Below are 19013 nucleotides of genomic sequence, written 5' to 3'. Positions count from 1 at the left end.
GCGTTTTAACGGTTAATTGTAACGTAATCGCGCGCACCGACCACACGCTAAATTGATATTTATACATCTGCGACCGAATTAGAACGGCTTATAAATACCCGGGCCGCAAATAGCGTGTGGCATCGCGACACGTGCGACCACATGAGATGCACTTCATACGCTTGTTTATTATTTACTGTTTACCCTTCGAAGCGACGACCTCTTTCGTTGCCACCAAAATTCCAGTATTTCGCCACTTTCCATGTGCTGCATTCGTAAATTTTAACCTATAACTTCGCTGGCACCCAGCAATTTTTGCTTTGGTAATTTATTTATTTTGGAAAATATCCTCTATCGAATCTCGATCGATACGATGTGTTACACAAAAGGATTATCGAAAGATAACATTACATTTTGTAATTTTTATATTTATTTTTCACACCTATCCTTCGTATAGAACGAGCATTGTTTGAAAAATATCAAAAAAGATATAATTTGAGAAATTATAAATCGTATTTAGATTAATTAGGTCTTAAATCGGTAAGAAAATACGGATGACATATCGAATAGATTGTCAGCAAAAATTGGATTATCCTGATAAAAAGGATGACGTAAATGCGTCCTTGCGCGAGGAGCGATCGCCGCTTAAGAAGATTACGATCCCTATGTGTCCCGCCAGGAATTTGCAATTTCCAGTTGAATATGTATAAACGCCTGCAATGTTAAGTTTAGTGAATAAACAGAAGAGTTACGTTAATATCATAGGAGGAAATTTGAATTGTAAACGGGGATAGCTATTTCCATCGAACGCGTGTCGATTTGAAGGCTGTGAAGTGTTGTTTTCTCTTAACCCTTCTTGCAACTGAGGATTATTTTAATATCGACACGCAATTCTTAGCATATCGAAATCAGTTCGCATAGAGGAACGTCGATGCAAGATTTCTATTACGACGATTATAGGAGATAAAATGTACGATTTTCGTTATATCTGTCTATTCGTATTCTTCATCAAGTTTAACGAGAACATAAATGTACAGTGATCGCTAGAATATTTAATAGTTAGAACGAATTTCTACTTAGCTGCTAATTCTATTTATAAAAATATGAATTTGCATAAATAGCCACGGCTTAAAAATAATAAAACTAAATCGTGGAATAAACCAGCGAATAAAATACAAAGCATAGAATACATAGAATGGCTTTATACTATGATAAAAAGGCTTAATATAGTAATTGTTGGACCTCGCTAGATTTTTGTAGATTACATAAAGAAAGTCGTCTACGGAAGATTTCTTTTGCTTTAGAAATGACTAACTTTCGTTTTGGATATAACCAGCACTTTCTAGGAGAAGAATGTTTTATTGTCGATGTTTATTACGAGTAATCTTCATAAGGACGTATGCCCTCATAAAGACTGGAAAGTGCGTACTTAACCACTTTTAGTTTCATTACCATTGTGAGCGATGACGATGGTCATTATACACGAAGACCGAATGCTTCATTCATGTCTGCGATATCAAGTACACTAGTCACTATTAATATACATAATTTCGTCTAATTTAGTATTCTGATGCGGCAGTTTTTTTTTTTATTATATTCAGAATCGTTAGAATTATTCAAAGTTCAAAACCTACAATTACTATGACGAAGTTTAAATATTTTTCTACTTGAATGATGAAACGAGAAATTTTTCATTGCACAAAAAAAAAAAACACTATACCTTTGACCGTTTTTTCTATAAAGTAATTGCTCCTTCAACACGAAGTATATCGTACACAAACTGGATTTCTCGTGAAGTCGCCCAGTCATGACAGGTAACAAGGGCTCATCGCACTCTCTCGAGTCACAGATACGCTCTTCACCGAAAACAAGCTAATACTCGACAATATCAGTCTACATAAGGCTCCGATACTGTCTTAATACTACCAGTTTATACTAATTTTCCATTACTATTACCCTATTACTCATGTTAGTTGTCATCTGAAGTACCATTTATCGTACGGATAAGGATGTAACCTTAATTACGATAGCTATTTAAACACACATTTTCTACATCCAGAAGTTAATATCTCCATATCTCGACAACGATCAAACTATTCAAGAAACACAGATTCTTTCTAAAAATCACCAAAATAAAATAAACTCGAATAAAGTATCGCAGCACACGGTTCTCTAACGAAAACCGTTACGTCCCACGTACAATCTTCGTATTTCGACTATGATCGGATTATTCGAGACAGACAGTGGATGGCTCGTCTGATATTTAGGTCGTACATTAACAGTTCACTAGCGGAGAACTAGTAGCGTCGTTAACGAAACGTGTAACGCTGAATAGATGCGGTGTATCCTCCCACGCAGGAAGGGAGCTCGTGCGCCTCAAGGTTACTCACTGACACGCTTCTTATCTTTTCGTGTATCGCCAGAACACGTTGTCGAGATTCAACAGATTGCCCGATTTCACGCTGTCGAACGGTTGTTTCTATTATTGATATGTCGTCGCTGGGAAATATCGCCGGAGAAAATATGCTCGCTCTAAACCGTGAAGTTGCGCGTGGCTCGAGGTCGACGCGAGTATTCGAAGATAAATGAGACTATTTGTAAGTTCACTTCCCGTGATTGCCTTGCAACAGGAATATAAGGGTCGTTTGCACGATTGGTGCCGAGTCATGTTTCGATTCTCTTTGCTCGTGAAGTTTCCTACGATTGTTCCTTCCTTTTTTTTCGTTTTATGAATGATCAACCATAGGAGATGAGCTAAGCGCGAAGGAATGTTTTATTATGGAACTGATATAGTTTATTTAGATTGGAAAGAGGAAGATGAAACGAAGTATAGTGGTTTAAGTTTTGTCTCCATTAAGTATGGATAAATATATATATATATATAACTGTGTTACAAACGAAATTTTAATCGAGATGTATCTATCATGCTAGCAGAAAAATAATCGATTCGATGTAAACGTTTGAATATTTTTTTGTAGTAGTAAATATTCATTATTCAAACTCGTACTTACTTAAACGCCGCGCGTTAATTAATTCTCTGCGTTGCACGAGACTAATAGAAGCGTCATGTACCATCGCTTTTTCGTTTCAGAAGGTACTGTTCATTAATCATCAATTCTCAAAACTGTTTCGCAAAACAATTTTATCCAAAAACCAGCCTAACGCACGAATCCTTGATACACTCTGCGCTTAGACGACCAGGCACAAGAAGAGTCAGAAATTAATTATTATTTTATCAAGTTTGGCGATACGCTGGAAAAATATCATTTACGCCACTCGAAGTACATAATTATGGTTCAATGGGTGGGTATGAGCGAGTGGTGAACTGTTACTTCCGGTTGAAGTGGCATAACGTTGGATCCAAGTTCGGTAAACTCGTTGATGCAGCCGTTAACCGATTTCGGGGGTTAAATCAGTTGCCGGAGCGTTCTTGGTTAACCAACATCGTTTATACGTACATGTATAGTACTCACTATTAATTCGCGATTTCTAAGCCGCCGAAGTAATCGCTCGTATGAATTCTTCGAGCGTAATAAAGAACGAACTACTTTATACAGTGGTGAAGAATCACAAAACGAAGACCAAAATCCATATGTTATAAGCTTCATTTATGTTTAACTTTACAATTGATATTGTATATTAAATTTAGATAATCGAAGAATTTCTTCATATAAATAATTAAGAATTTTAGCACTATTCTGTGGTAAAATAAAAATTTTAACAAAACGTATTCGAAGAGGTAAAATTTATTTACCTATAGGAGATTAATTCCCAGCAACAATCTCCATTTTGCAATTGGATATTTCCTAACTATTCCTTTAACGAAATTTATATTGAGAAACTATAATGTTGTAAGTAAATTGTTTAATGGATCTACATATTAATAATACAAATATTTATTGCAGTGAATTATAACGAATTGTATTGAATTTTCGTGATGGTTCGCTTCAGATCGATTTTACTTTCGTAACGAAAAAAATTGTCAAGGATTCTACGATAACGTTTCACGATATATCCATTGAAAGTTAAATATTATATTTCCGTGATTTATTTCCAGCTTTATTGCCACGAATACTTGAAAATACTTAAAAATTCGTCTGTATGAGGTGGCATTTAGGGGTAAAGCAACGAAGGTGTGTGACAGAGGAAGAAACAGAGGAGCGAATGCATTGGGAGAGACAGGTTGATGAAACCGAACCGACGGGAATGAAAGTCTGCGAAGATTTATGTCCGCGTTAATAACTGCGTCGTCGTTCGCGGGATATCGCTGTCGACAGTCTCGATTGTGTTTCTCGCGGTGCCCGAAGAAAATCGGTGCACCCTACAGCGCCGCGCGTTTACTTTCACGTATTGACCGCGTTGAAAGGTGCGTAGAAGGTGTTTCCAGCGTTTCTAACAGACGTTCTTCTCGCCAGATGAATGCGTGAAAGCGAGCAATTTTGTGTGTTGTACGTGGGACAATTGTTGTTTACGTCTTTGAAGGAGTTATAGTTGCCTACATCGTTCAGTAATTTACCATGGTTGTTGGATGTAATGTATCAAATGTTATAAAAGTGCACTTTCTTTCGAAATATTCAATGTTTAGATGGTTTGGACTTAGAAATCTCGTTCTTATTCTCCTATGTTTTTCTACGAATAGCATAGAGAATTCTCTGTGTAGTTGCATCGAAGAAATTTTAGTATGAAGATAAAAGAGAATGATTGAAATTTTAACCAATGTTTTGGCAAGCCAGAAATTAATTATAATAAGATAGTAATGAAATATTAAAAAGCTTTTTGTTCAAAAGTAACAGAACGTTTCCAATTTTAATAATATCGTAGGAAAACGCGTGAATCACATCGTTGCTAAAAGTTCAGGAAAAAATTAATTAGAGGAGATTCAAGATATTCCAATGAAATTTATCGAGTTTGTTGAATCAACGAGTGACGTCTCGTTAAAAACGACCGATTAATTAGAAACAGTTGTGGAAGTCCGAGGAAGAGGCAGACGCGGAAAGATCGATCGCCCCCGTGCACAGATTCTACGAATTCTTTGTACACGGCTTAAAGAATCGCTTTCTACGAAGTTCGAAACGACGGTTGAAACTTCCTAGTCCATTTCCCGTACCAGTCAGCTTTGGAAACTTACAGACCGAACGTACGCTACATCTAATATAAGGAGACCGATAACGGACTTCTGAATTTTTCTAATCCATCTATGGCGCTGTTTTTTATCGACTTGTTTTGTGTATCTCAAATGATTTGTGAGCGTGGAACGGTTGAAATAGGAACTTGAAAATAACCTAAGTTATGAAATTCTAAATAACGAAGCAATTGGATCGGGCGAGAAAGATTTCTTGTACAATATGTTTACTTTGTACAATATGTAAACTTGGAATACCATAATTTATTAAAGAAGAGAGAAGAATTAATATCATTTGCAACGAGTATGTATTACGAATTTCACACATCCATCAACGGAGGATTCTAATTACACTGCACCATTTTTTACGCGAATTCCATTTATTTAAAAAATTCTAGCTATTGTCCGATTAAACGAACTCTTGGCAATTGAATCCATTTATCTGAACACAGACTCTTATTATATGAACGAAAAATCGCAGATAATGGCGAGAATCAAAGCGCTTCTATTATATAAACTGCTCCAAAGATAAGGCAGCAAATATTATAAAAGACAACGATTCTAAGCTTCCGTTCTATTCCAACAGATTCTAAAAAATCTTCACGACAGTTTTCGCCAAACGCCACATTTCCCAACGTCCATTGGACGATTTCGATCAAGAAATCGATTCATCTTCGCGAAAGCAGTGAGAATTCTCGTGGTAAACGGCGGAGAATTCGACAAACGGATAGGTGGTTCCACATGGAGGCGAGTTCGAGCGTATCGCGGGACGCGAGCGAACGCGATAAATCTCAGCGTAACGCGGTCTCTGGCCGACGCAAGACGGTGTGGTCCCAAACGTCTCTGGTGAGCCGCGAGGAAATTGCGGAGAAAGCGCACGGTAATGCAGACATTTCCGTCGCCTAGCGGAACCGGAACGCCCGTATTTTTCGCCCAGGGAAAACGAGAAAGCTGGGGCTGGATTGTGAGCACGATGGTGGCCCTGTAATAGACGCGAGAGACGGGATCCTTGGGAGTAGTTTTCGCCGGTGCGCCGCCTTCACCGGAGCAATTTCGAGGGGCGAAAAGTGCACGGCCCTCGTCAGATAACAGGCCGACCCGTGTCGATATTCCTTTTGCCTTGTATTTTGCGTTATGGTCTCCATTAGCTTTCTTATTTACCTAATGAACTCGGCGATGATTTTTGGATACAGCTTTCATTTCTAGTCTTCTTTCGCCCCTTGTTGGCTTCGATGTTTTTGGAAAGTATGTACAGTATTGCTCGTAAGTATACGGGCACTTTGGTTTATCTGCGATAACAATGTATGAATCTTACCAAAGTAATTGTCGATGCATCAATGATTAAAAGCTTTTTTTATGAATTAACGTGAAACTATAGCGTATTGTATTTTATTTTGTTGGCATCTCTTGGGAGTGAGAAGTAAAAATATGTTCGATGTTTGATATTTTTGAGATCTTTTAATACAAGAATCGTTCTTAAGCAAACAATACTATAAACAAATACGTTAGTAATTATCGACAAATCGAAATATTGGATCGCTCGATATGCTCGTTCGGATTCTGAAGGAAGTTGGTAGACATAAAGAATCATATTGAAAAGTTTTTCGTCGAGAAGCCTGAGAGGTTCTGAAAGATGAAGAAAGCTTGTGGAACAAAATGGCACCTATATAATTCAATAAATGTATATTGGATCGAAATGTAAATCGAACGAATTTTTCGAGCAACCTAATATAATCAACCAACACTCGTATTTGAAAAGTCACAGAATTTTCTACTGAAACACTCAGACTGAAAGTATGAAAATCTTATTACTTCAACATTAGATAAAACTCTGTACACAATATTAATAATATCAACAAAACAATAATGATACAAGTAAAATCTCAAATAATCCTATTCTTCCCTTAAAAAGAACATTATTTTTTCTTCCATCACAATTAAATGCGGATTCAACGAAATATGTCGTTGCATCTGCTGAAGATGTGGGTTCGTTCAAGCTCGAGCCATCTAAAAGAGGAACAAGCAAAGGGATATTCGCGGAAACGTACGTAGGACGAGCGACCCCTATTAGAGGGTAATACGTATTATCGATTTTAGAACGAGGCGCAGGTTATCCCGGTTCAAATCATGACAAATGTATACTACCGTGTGTGGCCCGGTTGTCTGCTAGCTTATACATGCACGTGTGTATGTATTAGTTCGGCCGCACCCTGGAAAAACTTTTCCCAGTCTTTTTTTCTTCGTACCAGCGCGCAACGGCAACTGCCTCGTGGATTAGGATATTCTCATGCCTATACACGAACATCAACCCTTTACGCGTTCGAGCACGAACCTTTGTTTGATTCGCGATATCGCGAAACGATTCTGCGGATGAATGCCTTTTTTTTTTTAAATTGTCTACGATTATTGGTGAATTTTTTCATAATACGCGAAGCACTCTTTAATCTACCGAAAATCCATGATATAGAGGGATCGTGACGTGCGTGTCGCATAAAGAGGAAGAAGAATTACGAGAATTTCAGACCAGTTTTACAGAGAAATACATTTATCATTCAGTTAGTTATTTAAGTATAATAGACATCAGTTTCGTAGAAAAATATATTTATTTTTTAGTTAATTAGAAAAGTAAACGGACGCAAAAAAGGATTAAGAAATTTATTAATGAGTAAGATACTGGAATGAAAGGCAGTGCTTGCCAACCATACCAAGACGCATAGACTCACGTGTCACGAATCAAATCGCGTTTCGTGTATCAAAATCTATGCTCTAATTGTAAGTTGGCTCGCACCAACATCCACGGACGATAAAACGGACTGGTCAACGCGTTGTATCGAAACGTGGACTGCGGCATCTCGTACAAAGACGAAATGGGAAAAAGCGTTAGCAGTATCGACAGGTACAGTGAGAAATTGCCGGGTTAATTGCGAAAGAAACGGGTGAGCAGAACGAGGCATCCAAGCACCGGCGAGTTAAATATCCTGCGGTACCGGTTACCAGTGAGTCGGGATCGAAGAAAAACTGGCGAGTTTAGAGCACTCGTCACGCGTTTTGCCTTGACCTACGAGCAGAACGCCGCTGCCAGCTTCTCCCTAGCCTGTTTTTCTTTTCCCTTTTTCCATTGTTTCTTCGTTCGACCAGTTGGCTGCATTTAACGGGGAACGCGAACCACTACGGGGATTTAAAAGTTGTTGGGCTTCCTCGCGCTCCTTTCTCTCGATTAGCGTGATTTTCTTACATCTTATCTACGTGGGTGGTCAGCACAATAATTTAGATCGAACGATTTAGTGACACTATCGAAAAATCAATTTTCCTGTGTTGATATTTGAAGCTAAAATTGATAAATTAAAATTTCCATCGATGGAGTTAGAAAATAAAGAAATCGATGGAATTTATTAACAATCTTAATAAGTGGTACGAACATTTTAAAGATAGTAGAGTGCCGTGAAACAAAGTCGATACTTGATGACTTCGACAGGCGAAGTGACAGCTGATAAATCTTCTCGGGTTTTCTTCGTGTGATGGCAGGTCTTGTATGCTTCAAGTCATTTCTTCGCTAGGAATGGAAAGGAATGTCTTCTTTTACAGCCTTCTTTGACCGTTATATTAGAAGGTTCTTTTCATCTTTCCTCTTTCTTTAAATTATGACACTGTCATCTCATGGAACCACATAAAATATTTCTTTTGCTGAATGTATCTGTTAATGTAATGAAAATATGTTAAAATAGCAATAAGTTCAAATGCATTTACTCAACCATGAGTTCCGCTGTCAGTACTGAGAAACATTACCGCACTTTACTCTCGACTAATCGCCGTAACCGAAATAATCGACGTTTTCTCTTTCTCGTTTCAGCAGCAAAAATTCGTGAAGAGGACGGCCGAGGAGTTGGAGCCAGCCGGTGGTGGTAGCGGAGACGGTGGCTTCGGCGAGCCCCCCGTGAAGCTGCAATGCACGCAGGCACAGCATCAACATCAACAGGGTCCCGGTGGCGGTGGTGGTGGCGGTCCCCATCATGGCCACGGCCAGCATCCGGCTGGAAACGGCGCGAACTCTACGGGTCCGACGCATGGCGGTGGTGGAGGTGGTGGCGGTGGTGGTGGAAACGAGGGACTGACCAAATTCTCAGTGGAAATTGTGCAACAACTGGAATTCACTACATCTGCGGCTAACTCTCAGGCTCAACAGATCTCCACGAACGTGACTGTGAAGGCGTTGACGAACGCGTCGGTGAAGAGTGATCTTCTGAACGCGTCGTCATCGCCGAAATCAGGTCCGGATACGCCAGCATCCGCGACGTCTAGGCCTCAGACTGGAAACGGGGCTGGAGGCGGGCCAGGCACTGGGAACGCTGGTACCGGAGCACCAGCTCCCGGTGGAATCGGCTGCGTGGATATCGGTAACCTGGTCGAATGCAAACAGGAGCCAGACAATGAGTTCGTCGATTTAGAGCAGTGCGCAGCCGCGCTGGAGAAAGACGCGGCAGCGAACGGCGCCGGGTTCCCTGCTTTTTCCGACTTCATGGGCGATGACACGGGCGATGAAATCATCACCTCGGACGCGTTCAAGGATCTCATCTCGGAGATTTCCGACTTACATCCCGAGTTCATGAAAGACTTCGATTTCGAGGAGAAGATCCCGGTGGAGGCATTGGCGAACAACGCGGTGGTAGCTGCGGCTGCCGCCGCGGCAGCAAATAACAACAATAATAATAACAGTATCGGGACGAACAACGGACAGATCAAGATCGAGGATGACAAGGACTCGATACACCAGCAACACGGGAACGTGAACAGCAATAGTGTAAACAACGGTACAAGTACGAATAATGGTAATGCCAACGTGCCAGCTAATTCGAGTCCTGGTGGTCTTGGCTCTGCCCAGTATTCTCCAGCCAGGCTACCTTATTCCGGTCTGGACTTCAAGTCCGAGATGAGCCCCGCCGCTCAGACGTTGAAGCAAATGGCTGAACAGCATCAACACAAAAGTCAACAGTTGAGTCTTGGTGGATTCAATCCTGGAGCCGCAGCCGCAGCTGCTGCCAGAGGACCAACCGCTCGTTCACCCTACGCGGAATTTCCTCAATTTGGTGGCACGTCCGACTATCTGGGCAGCCCTGGCAGCGCTGGTCCACCCGGTGGGCAATCTCAAGCGACCTCGGGCACTGGATCGTATCACAAGAACAACGGTACGTCCGGATTCCAGAGTCAACAGACGAATGACATGTTTGTCAGCTCGCAAACTCAATTCGCCACGGGCCTCGCTGACATGAAGAGACCGCAGCCTGCCACCGGTGGCAAACCGACCATGCTCGGACCAAGCGGAGGATATAAGCAGCAGTATTCGCCATACGGTAGCCCAGGATCAATGCCGAATCACGGCAGCCCTGGGTATCCGCTTCCACCAAGAGGCTCCCAAGGCGGCGGACCCAATCAAACCGGATCCCAAGGACCCTTCAGTAGCTCCACACCGCCTAGACCTCCCTCAGGACCTGGCACATCCACTCTACAAATTAACCAGGCACAGCAGCTACACATTAACAACCCCGGACATCAGATTCAGGTCAGTGGATATAATTTTTCCTTTTTGTCTCTTTCGTTCAGTTTGCTTGATTCGGTTGTTTGTCGAAGATTAAACGTGTTAGATTTTACGAAATTTACTTTGGTTTCGTAGAGAAAGCTTAGCAGTTTTTAAAGTGTAACGTAATTAATATAATTATTCTATACATTATATACAACAAATTAATTTGTTATGTAACTTAGATGACTGTTTACAAAAATGTTAAACATATCTCAACCCTCAAAACTATGAACAACAAGAAGAGTAAAATAGAATAGGCGAGGGTTGATTAAATCTTCAAAAATTATCTAATTCGCAAGAAAAATAAAAATCTTCTAAAATTTTTAGAAAAAAGGAACATAAAAAGAAAAGCAAAGTTTTTTTAAATAGACAGCGAAATGATAAATAGAAGAGTCAGGAAATATCACGTGTGAGTTGGTGGAGGCCGAATGATATCTGTTGCGTCGCGACGACGCGTCTATTTTTGTCGGGCGGCATCACGACTCGACGTTGGTGGTGGCGACGGCGCTAGTAGTGGTAGCGACGTCGTCGTCGGTGGCGTCGCTAGCGAAGGGACGTACTATCTGCACCAGCGGTACTGTCGGTAGTAATAGTAGTAGTAGTAGTAGTAGTAGTAGTAGCAGTCGAGAAAACGAAGGGGGTATGTTGGCGTCACGAGGGCGCCTCAACGCGCAACAAGTAGTCTTCCCCCTCCAATTCGCTCTTTATAAATTTTCCCTCTTGCTATTTGCCCCTACCCTCGATCCGTATGTGGGTGATGGAGGGGAGAGTCGAGAGGGTTGCGTGGCCGTGCGCAGCCGGCGTCGCGACGCCACCACCGTCTGCTCGATTTAACCTGCGCCTGCAATACGCGTCAATACGCTCCGAACGGTAGTCGCGAGGTTGCACTCGCGACAACCTGCACGCGACCAGCGAGCTCGCTTCATTCATCTGGCAAGATTGCCTTTCGAGCGTCGTTCGAGGATGACTTTACTATGTACATGTTAAAATGTTTTTTTGACCGTGAAGACGTCTGCCATTTAGTTCTTCGAGTTATTATGTTTATTTTTTCACGTAGAATCACAATTACGAGACGCCGTGTATAGTTTACGAAGAAATCGCGGACAATATAATATAATAGTCGAAATAATTAGTTTCAGTAAATAATAATTCCTAATTTATTATCATAAAATAAGTACATAGAAATCGTACGAAGAGAATGGAGGAACCGTTCTTGATTTGTTTAAGTCTTCAACTTCGAACATGTACGTTTGATGTTTTAAATACTTTCCATTTTTCTACATTATCAGGCAACAAACGAGCAACGAAATCGTAAAAAAGACCATAAATTATGACTTCACCTCGCTGAAATGGCAGGCCAGTCTAATGTAGTTGAGAAATATTTGTAGGGATCTAAAGTCCTCGTTATTCTGGTTTATTGCTACAACACGAAAAAGAGTAGTACGTACTGCCTGTATAAATCTTGCTCGACAATCTTGCTTTCATTCACTTAAGCCAGAACATTCGTAGTTCTGTTACGGTTCTGGATAGCCTAACCTCTGCAGGTGGTCCTAGATCCTTTTTACGCGCTAATAGATTTATTTTATCGATCTACTTGTAGACACTTGAAGCAACGATCAAAGTAATTCGCAAGCGTTAGAAATTGTAAGAAGGTTTTAGAACACTAAACAGCTGTCGTTGCGAACGCTTGATATGATTTCGTAAGTTTGAACAAAACTTTGCAACGTAGATAACAACCATTTCAAACGACTTCAAAGCTGCTACCAAATATTCTTAGCTTTCCATCGCCTAGAGATAGTCAAATATAAAATGAACGAGTAATGAGATCTATTTCTTAGCGATTAATCTAACTACGGTGTATAACATTGCACAATAAAATCGATTAACTCTCTATGAAAAGCAAAGAAATATTAGAAATATCACGTTGATATTGTTAAGTATTAGAAAAGACACGTTTCATAAAAGGAATCATATAGCTACCTGAAACGAATGCTCGATCGTACAAAATGCTACTTCCATTGTAAATGTTTCGAAGAGATCTTATCTGTTCGTCCCTCGAACGTCTTCGAACGCGCTGGTGAAATGTTCTTCTCTTGGACCCAATCGCGTATGGACACGTCTGTCTCTCGTAAATCACGCCAGCTACCGCGCTTATTTGCATCTCAATGCGTCCAGGCGAACGACGCCTTCTCCCCCGACGTTTCTTTATTCCTGCCTTCCGCGTTTTTCTCTACCACGATTCGATCTCACCTACCTCTTATGCGCTCCTTCTCTTTCCACTGCGTCCTTTTATTGTTATAGCTATGTACTTTCGTCTCTTGACTGCGGCGCGGTTTTATCCTCCTGTTTTCCTTTCGTCAAGCAGATTTAAGCATTTCCCCGAGAAACGTTATTGCTTGGCGATTTATTGTATCGTCAGAAATGTGGATAGTTCCGAAACTCGGCAAGATCTGTTACGAAATTTTTGTTGTCCATTTTTCTTGATAATCTCGATCACTGGTCACAGGAAAACTACCCTTAATTCTATAAATTTTTAGATAAAAGTACTAAATATCCTGTTTAAAATTATTAGGCATTATTGTCTTTGTATTCGTTTTAACCATGATCTCTGAAAAGGATTTTCGCTAGAAAAATATCTTTGAAAAATTCCATAAATAATTCCCAATAATTAAACCGTAGAAAGAAAATGACCAATATTTAACGTAACTGAAAAAAATGGTATAAAAAGTCGGTGAATTTTGTAAGCAAACCCGTTTAAAAGAACTTTCCTTCCAATCTCACGATTTCGTATCAGAAGCGCGAGAAAGGCAATTTGCATGCGCTAGTTACGCCGCCCGCACGCGTCCGCTCGCCGAGACGCGTTGAAAATTTCAAAACAACGATATCGCCAGTCGAAGAATGTTATCTGTCGGTCAATTTGCATATCGTTCTTTGCGACACCAGAAACAAGCCATTTTCCCACACTGCTTTCCGGCTTGTCGTATCAATCGGGCCACTTTTGCTTCGCTCAATCGTTTATCATGGCGGAAGTTAGAAAAGATGCCAAAACGAAGTATATTCCTCCTTCGTGTTCATTGCTTCATTGACGTTACAATGATTACTATATTACAAATATTTATTTATTTATGGACAATTTTTTATTAAAATATAATACAAAATATATATGGACATTAATATAATATAATTGGACATATAATATGGACATTTTTTTATTAAAATAAAATACAAAATATACAAAGAATTAATATTAACATATTATTTCTTCAGCGGTATTCACAAAACACATTTGCGCGAACATCGGCATTCTAATGATCAGACATCGTTATCGAACCTGGTCTATAAGGTGTTTATGATAAGATGAAAATTATGTAAATGTAGTCACAAGGAAATGTTATCGCTCTTAACGCAGAATTTCAATGATTTAATTTGGATTGCTATTGGAGTTCCTCTCGTATTTGTATGCAACTTTACGTGAAAATGGGATGATTTGGGGAAGTGAGAAGGATTTAGTTGAACGGCAAAGAAAATTACATATGAATAGTAGAATCGCGTTAAATATTCATATGTGGAACGTTTAATGTCAGAACATCTAATTGCAGGATTACATACCTTGTTAGAATGAATTTCTGATTGATCTGTAGACTCCTCACGTATGTATAATACTTGTTTTGTAAAATATTCTGTTCTCGCTTCTAACAGAGAACACTAATTCTACTTCCAAAATAACTTAGGTAATTGTATTAGACCATTGTTCATCTGCTAAATATACGTTTCATATTATACACGTTTCTCTCCTTTACATTTGATAAGAAATCGATGAAGCAAATCGCATGTACTTATCGTAAGTGAAAAGTAAGACTTAAAACGAAATTAATTCATATGATTCGACCTAATGCGGTCGTTTAACTATTTTGTTGAGTATTAAAAGAAATTAGTTTTACTTTTCCAGATAAAACTATAAAAGAGTAAATACTTAAATTTGCGATGGAACACGCAACGGTATAATTATGTACACCATCGATACAATATGATTTGAACAAAGCATACCGCGCTTTACACGCGTAAACTAAATTATTACGTAACCTAACAATCAAATATTAATATCAGCATATTATAAATCGTAATTTTACATACGCTATGAAATTTATACGATTAGAATTTGACGGGTAATTAGTATTTTATTCATGAACAATGTAACGAGTGTTACGAAATAAGAAGAGGTCGTGTTGGACGTTTCCCCTGCTTACGATTCGCTCGTATTTTGGAGCGTTACCAACCGCTGCGCGTGTCGCCGCGTCGGAATATCCGAGTACGAGTGTTTTCCTCGTCGGTCGCGTTAATAAGCGGACACTCGCCTATTACCGGAAATTGAGCGTACGCGCAAGCGCCTCCCGTTCGGGTTCAAAGGTTACGTAAACCTTCGATCGTACGCATTTCGAATGCACGCGAACGCATGCAGTGTCATTGATGCTATATTTAGAATTACGATATCTTCCATCCATTTTATTTCATTTTTATTTTTAACACGTCGCTGTTGTGTCTTTCTCGTTTAAAATGCAAGAGGAATTCTTTTACGAAGAAATTTAACATAATAAAAAATTCTCTTTCTTGTTTTGTACTTGTTATGTTCGAATATATGGCTGTCCTAAAAGTCTGGAATCTGCAAATTCGCCAGCCACTATAAATCAGTCCGTAAATCAACTGCTTTAAGTATCGTAGACCATCGCTCTGTGATGTCGCTTCTTCTAAACCAATAGGTCACTCGATAATGCTCATTGTATACATATAATTTTTAATACCGCAGTTCGTTTCCTTGATATTCTTTAAAAGTTGTCCATTTGTGCCACTCTCACGTTACGACCGTAATCTCAATCAATAATTACGTATTCATATATAATGCGTACATAACATTTGAATTCGACCTCGAACTTATGAAGAAACTTCGGCCGAAGAAAATTCGCGAGGCTTCGTTACATTCGAGTATGATAAAAATAAATTAGACGGACGAGCTCGCGATTGTTTGTTCCAATTTATTCTAATTAATATTTTCCAAATTTGTAAAACTTATGGTTTGTAAAAGAGATGTTAATCGATGCTCCGAAACGAACTCGCAAATGAAATATCAGAGGATAATTTGTCAAAGATCCGTTTGATCTAATCGAACAGTATGACGAATTTCCAAAATGAATACTGCTGCTTGTACGTTCAGAAACCGAACGTTAATCTGTTTCAAATCACGAATATCGAACATTAATGTCGATTCGAATGATAAATGTTTCATAATCAAGGGCTTTCGCGCCACATCTCACTCACATGTTAAGGTATCAATCACAACGTTACGCTGAGATGTAATACGTATGGCGTTCGTATTAAACGTTGTAATTACATAAGCAGATTTAGACCACTGTATGCTCCGCTATTAATAACGTTTCAAATACGCTGCTAATCGTTTATAAATAATAATATTTCGGTATTCTATGTCATTATGCAAGACAATTTATGAAATGAAAACTTTTCTTATCGCAGAAACACTAGTCGATCTGCAAAACGTAGTCATAAGTAGACCTACTACTAAACATTTTTATTTTATTCTCGAGAATCCAAGCTGAAACCCCCATGATTTTTTAAAAATATACATATACTCTAACAAAAATCATGCATAATATCACAGAAAAATATTCAAAATTAATTTTTTCTTCCGTTCACAATGAAATTACTGACTCACTGCTCAGCCACGTGCCAGTCCAATCCAGAGCTCAATAAGAATCGAATTTTTGGACGCGATAGCCGACGATTTAGCAACTTAAATACGAAGAATAGGATCGCGAATTATTCACTGACGAACCAACTTACCTGTTCCCGAAGCATAGGAACTCCGTTCATAGGAGTCCGTTGAAATTTTATTCGTGTCACTAGGTACGCAGAGAATCTCGGCCTGAGGGGATGCCCGCCCCCCAACCCTTGAATTTCTACGGTTCTCCCTTTTTCTTTCGGCCTCGGAGCAATTTCCGCGGTCGAAAAATCGAGGTTAACGGAAAAAAGCAAAATGGAGAGGAGTAAAAGAGAAGGAGAGGAAAAGAGAAGGGTGGATGGTTTCTATCCAGATGGTATCTCCTCTCTGCCTGGGCGTAGAATCGGTATCGATCGGTCGCCGCGTTCCATGCATGGAAATAAATCGTCGGCGTCTGTTGGCGACCCTGTCTCACCTATGCAAATCGAGTCACCGTTTAATTGACGAAATATTCAAATCGTCAGAAGCTCTGAACGCGCATTCAAATGATAATGACAACGCGTCACTGAGCTTTTTCCAACATAACCTTCTTCTTGGTCTTCCTTCATTTTTTCTTTATTTTCTTTTCGTGTTCTTCTTCCTGCTTCGCTACGTTGGTTGGTATCCTGATATTTGTTTAAGATATGCATAGCCGCTTTTGTTATCGTTTGCTGAGGTGCGTTTCACATTGAAGAGTTATCGATCGACCCGTAACGTCAATTTGCATATTTGTAATAGCGGGCAACAAGGACGCGTTTCCTTTTCCACTGACCTTCATCTTGACCCCGGCAAGCAGATCCACGTCGGCACGCGGTCTTGCGTTAAATATAAATCGCTCGGAATTATTATTGTTCTGTGGAACTAACAGGAAGCTTGATCTGAAAGAGCATGACCTTTGAACGACTACCTGGTCTTTGGTGGAGGAATTTTAGTGTGGTTATATTCTAAGACTGTGTTTATTTTAAGTGGTATATTTTAAGCGATGATAGTTAAAAAATGTATCTTTAATCGTATTTTCATAGTTTTAACAGATTTTGATTTGAATGATCGTGATTACGAAATGTTACAAATTGAGATTGGAAAATACTCATATTGAGCTTTGATGTATAAATAACGTTTCATATAGAAATTCTCATATAAAAATTCATAAACAAAACGTAATGCATTGTTATGTTAATCAAATGTATTACAATGAATAATACTGGTAAAACGTAGCGATATCTATCTCAAAATTAATTTCTCGTAGTCGATATTTTTGTTGCGAGAGTTACACACAGAGCCTTATCAAATTATATATTAAAAGTTAATTAAACTCAATTACAATCGTCAATGTAACTCTCAAATTTGTTTCAACCAACTATAAAAATTCCAGCTCTTTGTTCGTGAACGTGTATTATCTACGCGTGCGATTCATAATTTTATGTTTAACGCTGCGTTCGTCGCTTCTACGTCGGATGTACAGCACTTGAAGCGCGATTTGATAATGGGACAGTACTCGTCGAACTGACTTTCGAGCGGTAGAGAGAACTGTTTCGTGTTGTTGGAGAGTCGCGGTGTGTGGTCCAGATATTAACGTGTGTGTCCACGACAGCCTCTCCATAGCACACGAGAAGCTTCATAGTGTTTTCGATTAATTACTGGCGTCGTTGTACCCGCGTGTTTGCAAGGAATTGGTCGATCAGGATGATGAAGTACCGTGTTGTTTCGCACGCTAATGAAAATGTGAAGATAAAGGATGTGATTTTGTAATATACATACTACGAAATAAATTAAAGATTCTGTGACGTTCATTTACTTTGCGTAATAACGTAAGAAAAGTCATTCCAACTTTCACTTTACGCGCAATGTGCACCATATCGCTATTCGATGTTTCGAAACACGTCAACTAGACTTTAAATCTCTATCAGCTTTGTAACAAAAGAAACCAGCAATCCTATCAATTTTCAAAACCACTGGAAATCTCCCATAAGAAGACATATCGATTTTAACTTTCACCTTGTCAATTACTAATTTACTAATGTTTCATTTCTTTAGGCGAAGTATTAGACTTGGTTCCACAAACTTATTTATTCTAAGAAGACGGTATAAATAATTGTAAATTCGTTGTGTGTATTGGAAAATTAAGAAATTTCACTTCACTTTGTGCTTTACGCTATACGAGCAATGAAATTATAGATTTGTAATAAAATAACTAGAAAACGAAAGCAAATGATAAACATTCAATTTGTATCTTTTTATCTGTCTTAATATCTATATATTATCTATAGTATCCATAGGGAATGTGTACATCGCTACTGTTCTCCGCGAAAAGATATCTTCAACTCACAGCGTCCAGCTACAAAAATCATAATCTTTCGCCAGGAAGCACGATCTATCTTGTATCTTGCGGTTTCATCCCCTAATCTCGCGGCTTCTTCCGCTAATCCCGCGAGAACCTGATACAACGTCCACGAGGCGTGTTCTCCAGAAGTCGCGTTCGCGGTTACAGGTACGCGGGCCGCGACACAACGTCAGAAGGTGTGCATTCCATAACGGTGCCGCATACCGCGCTGAAATCGATACCCGCG

The 19013-nt window shown here is 39.4% G+C and overlaps 1 protein-coding gene across 6 annotated transcripts in view; it reads left to right on the top strand.

Moving 5' to 3' along the window:
- The window catches only part of LOC100648747 (neurogenic protein mastermind), a 248205-nt gene that overhangs the window by 154566 nt on the left and 74626 nt on the right, over positions 1 to 19013 (top strand). For 4 of the 6 annotated variants that reach the window (XM_012309465.3, XM_012309469.3, XM_020863479.2 and 1 more), the window contains one exon: positions 8952 to 10658. In XM_012309465.3, coding sequence (XP_012164855.2) covers positions 8952 to 10658 — 1707 coding nt within the window. The remainder of the gene's footprint in view (positions 1 to 8951; positions 10659 to 19013) is intronic. The other 2 variants (XM_012309470.3, XM_012309472.3) reach the window with 1 other exon arrangement.

Source organism: Bombus terrestris, chromosome 6 (genome assembly GCF_910591885.1).
Source record: "Bombus terrestris chromosome 6, iyBomTerr1.2, whole genome shotgun sequence".
NCBI classification, from domain to species: Eukaryota; Metazoa; Arthropoda; class Insecta; order Hymenoptera; family Apidae; genus Bombus; species Bombus terrestris.
Note: the sequence above shows the minus strand (reverse complement) of the source record. Positions and strands in the feature narration are given on the sequence as shown.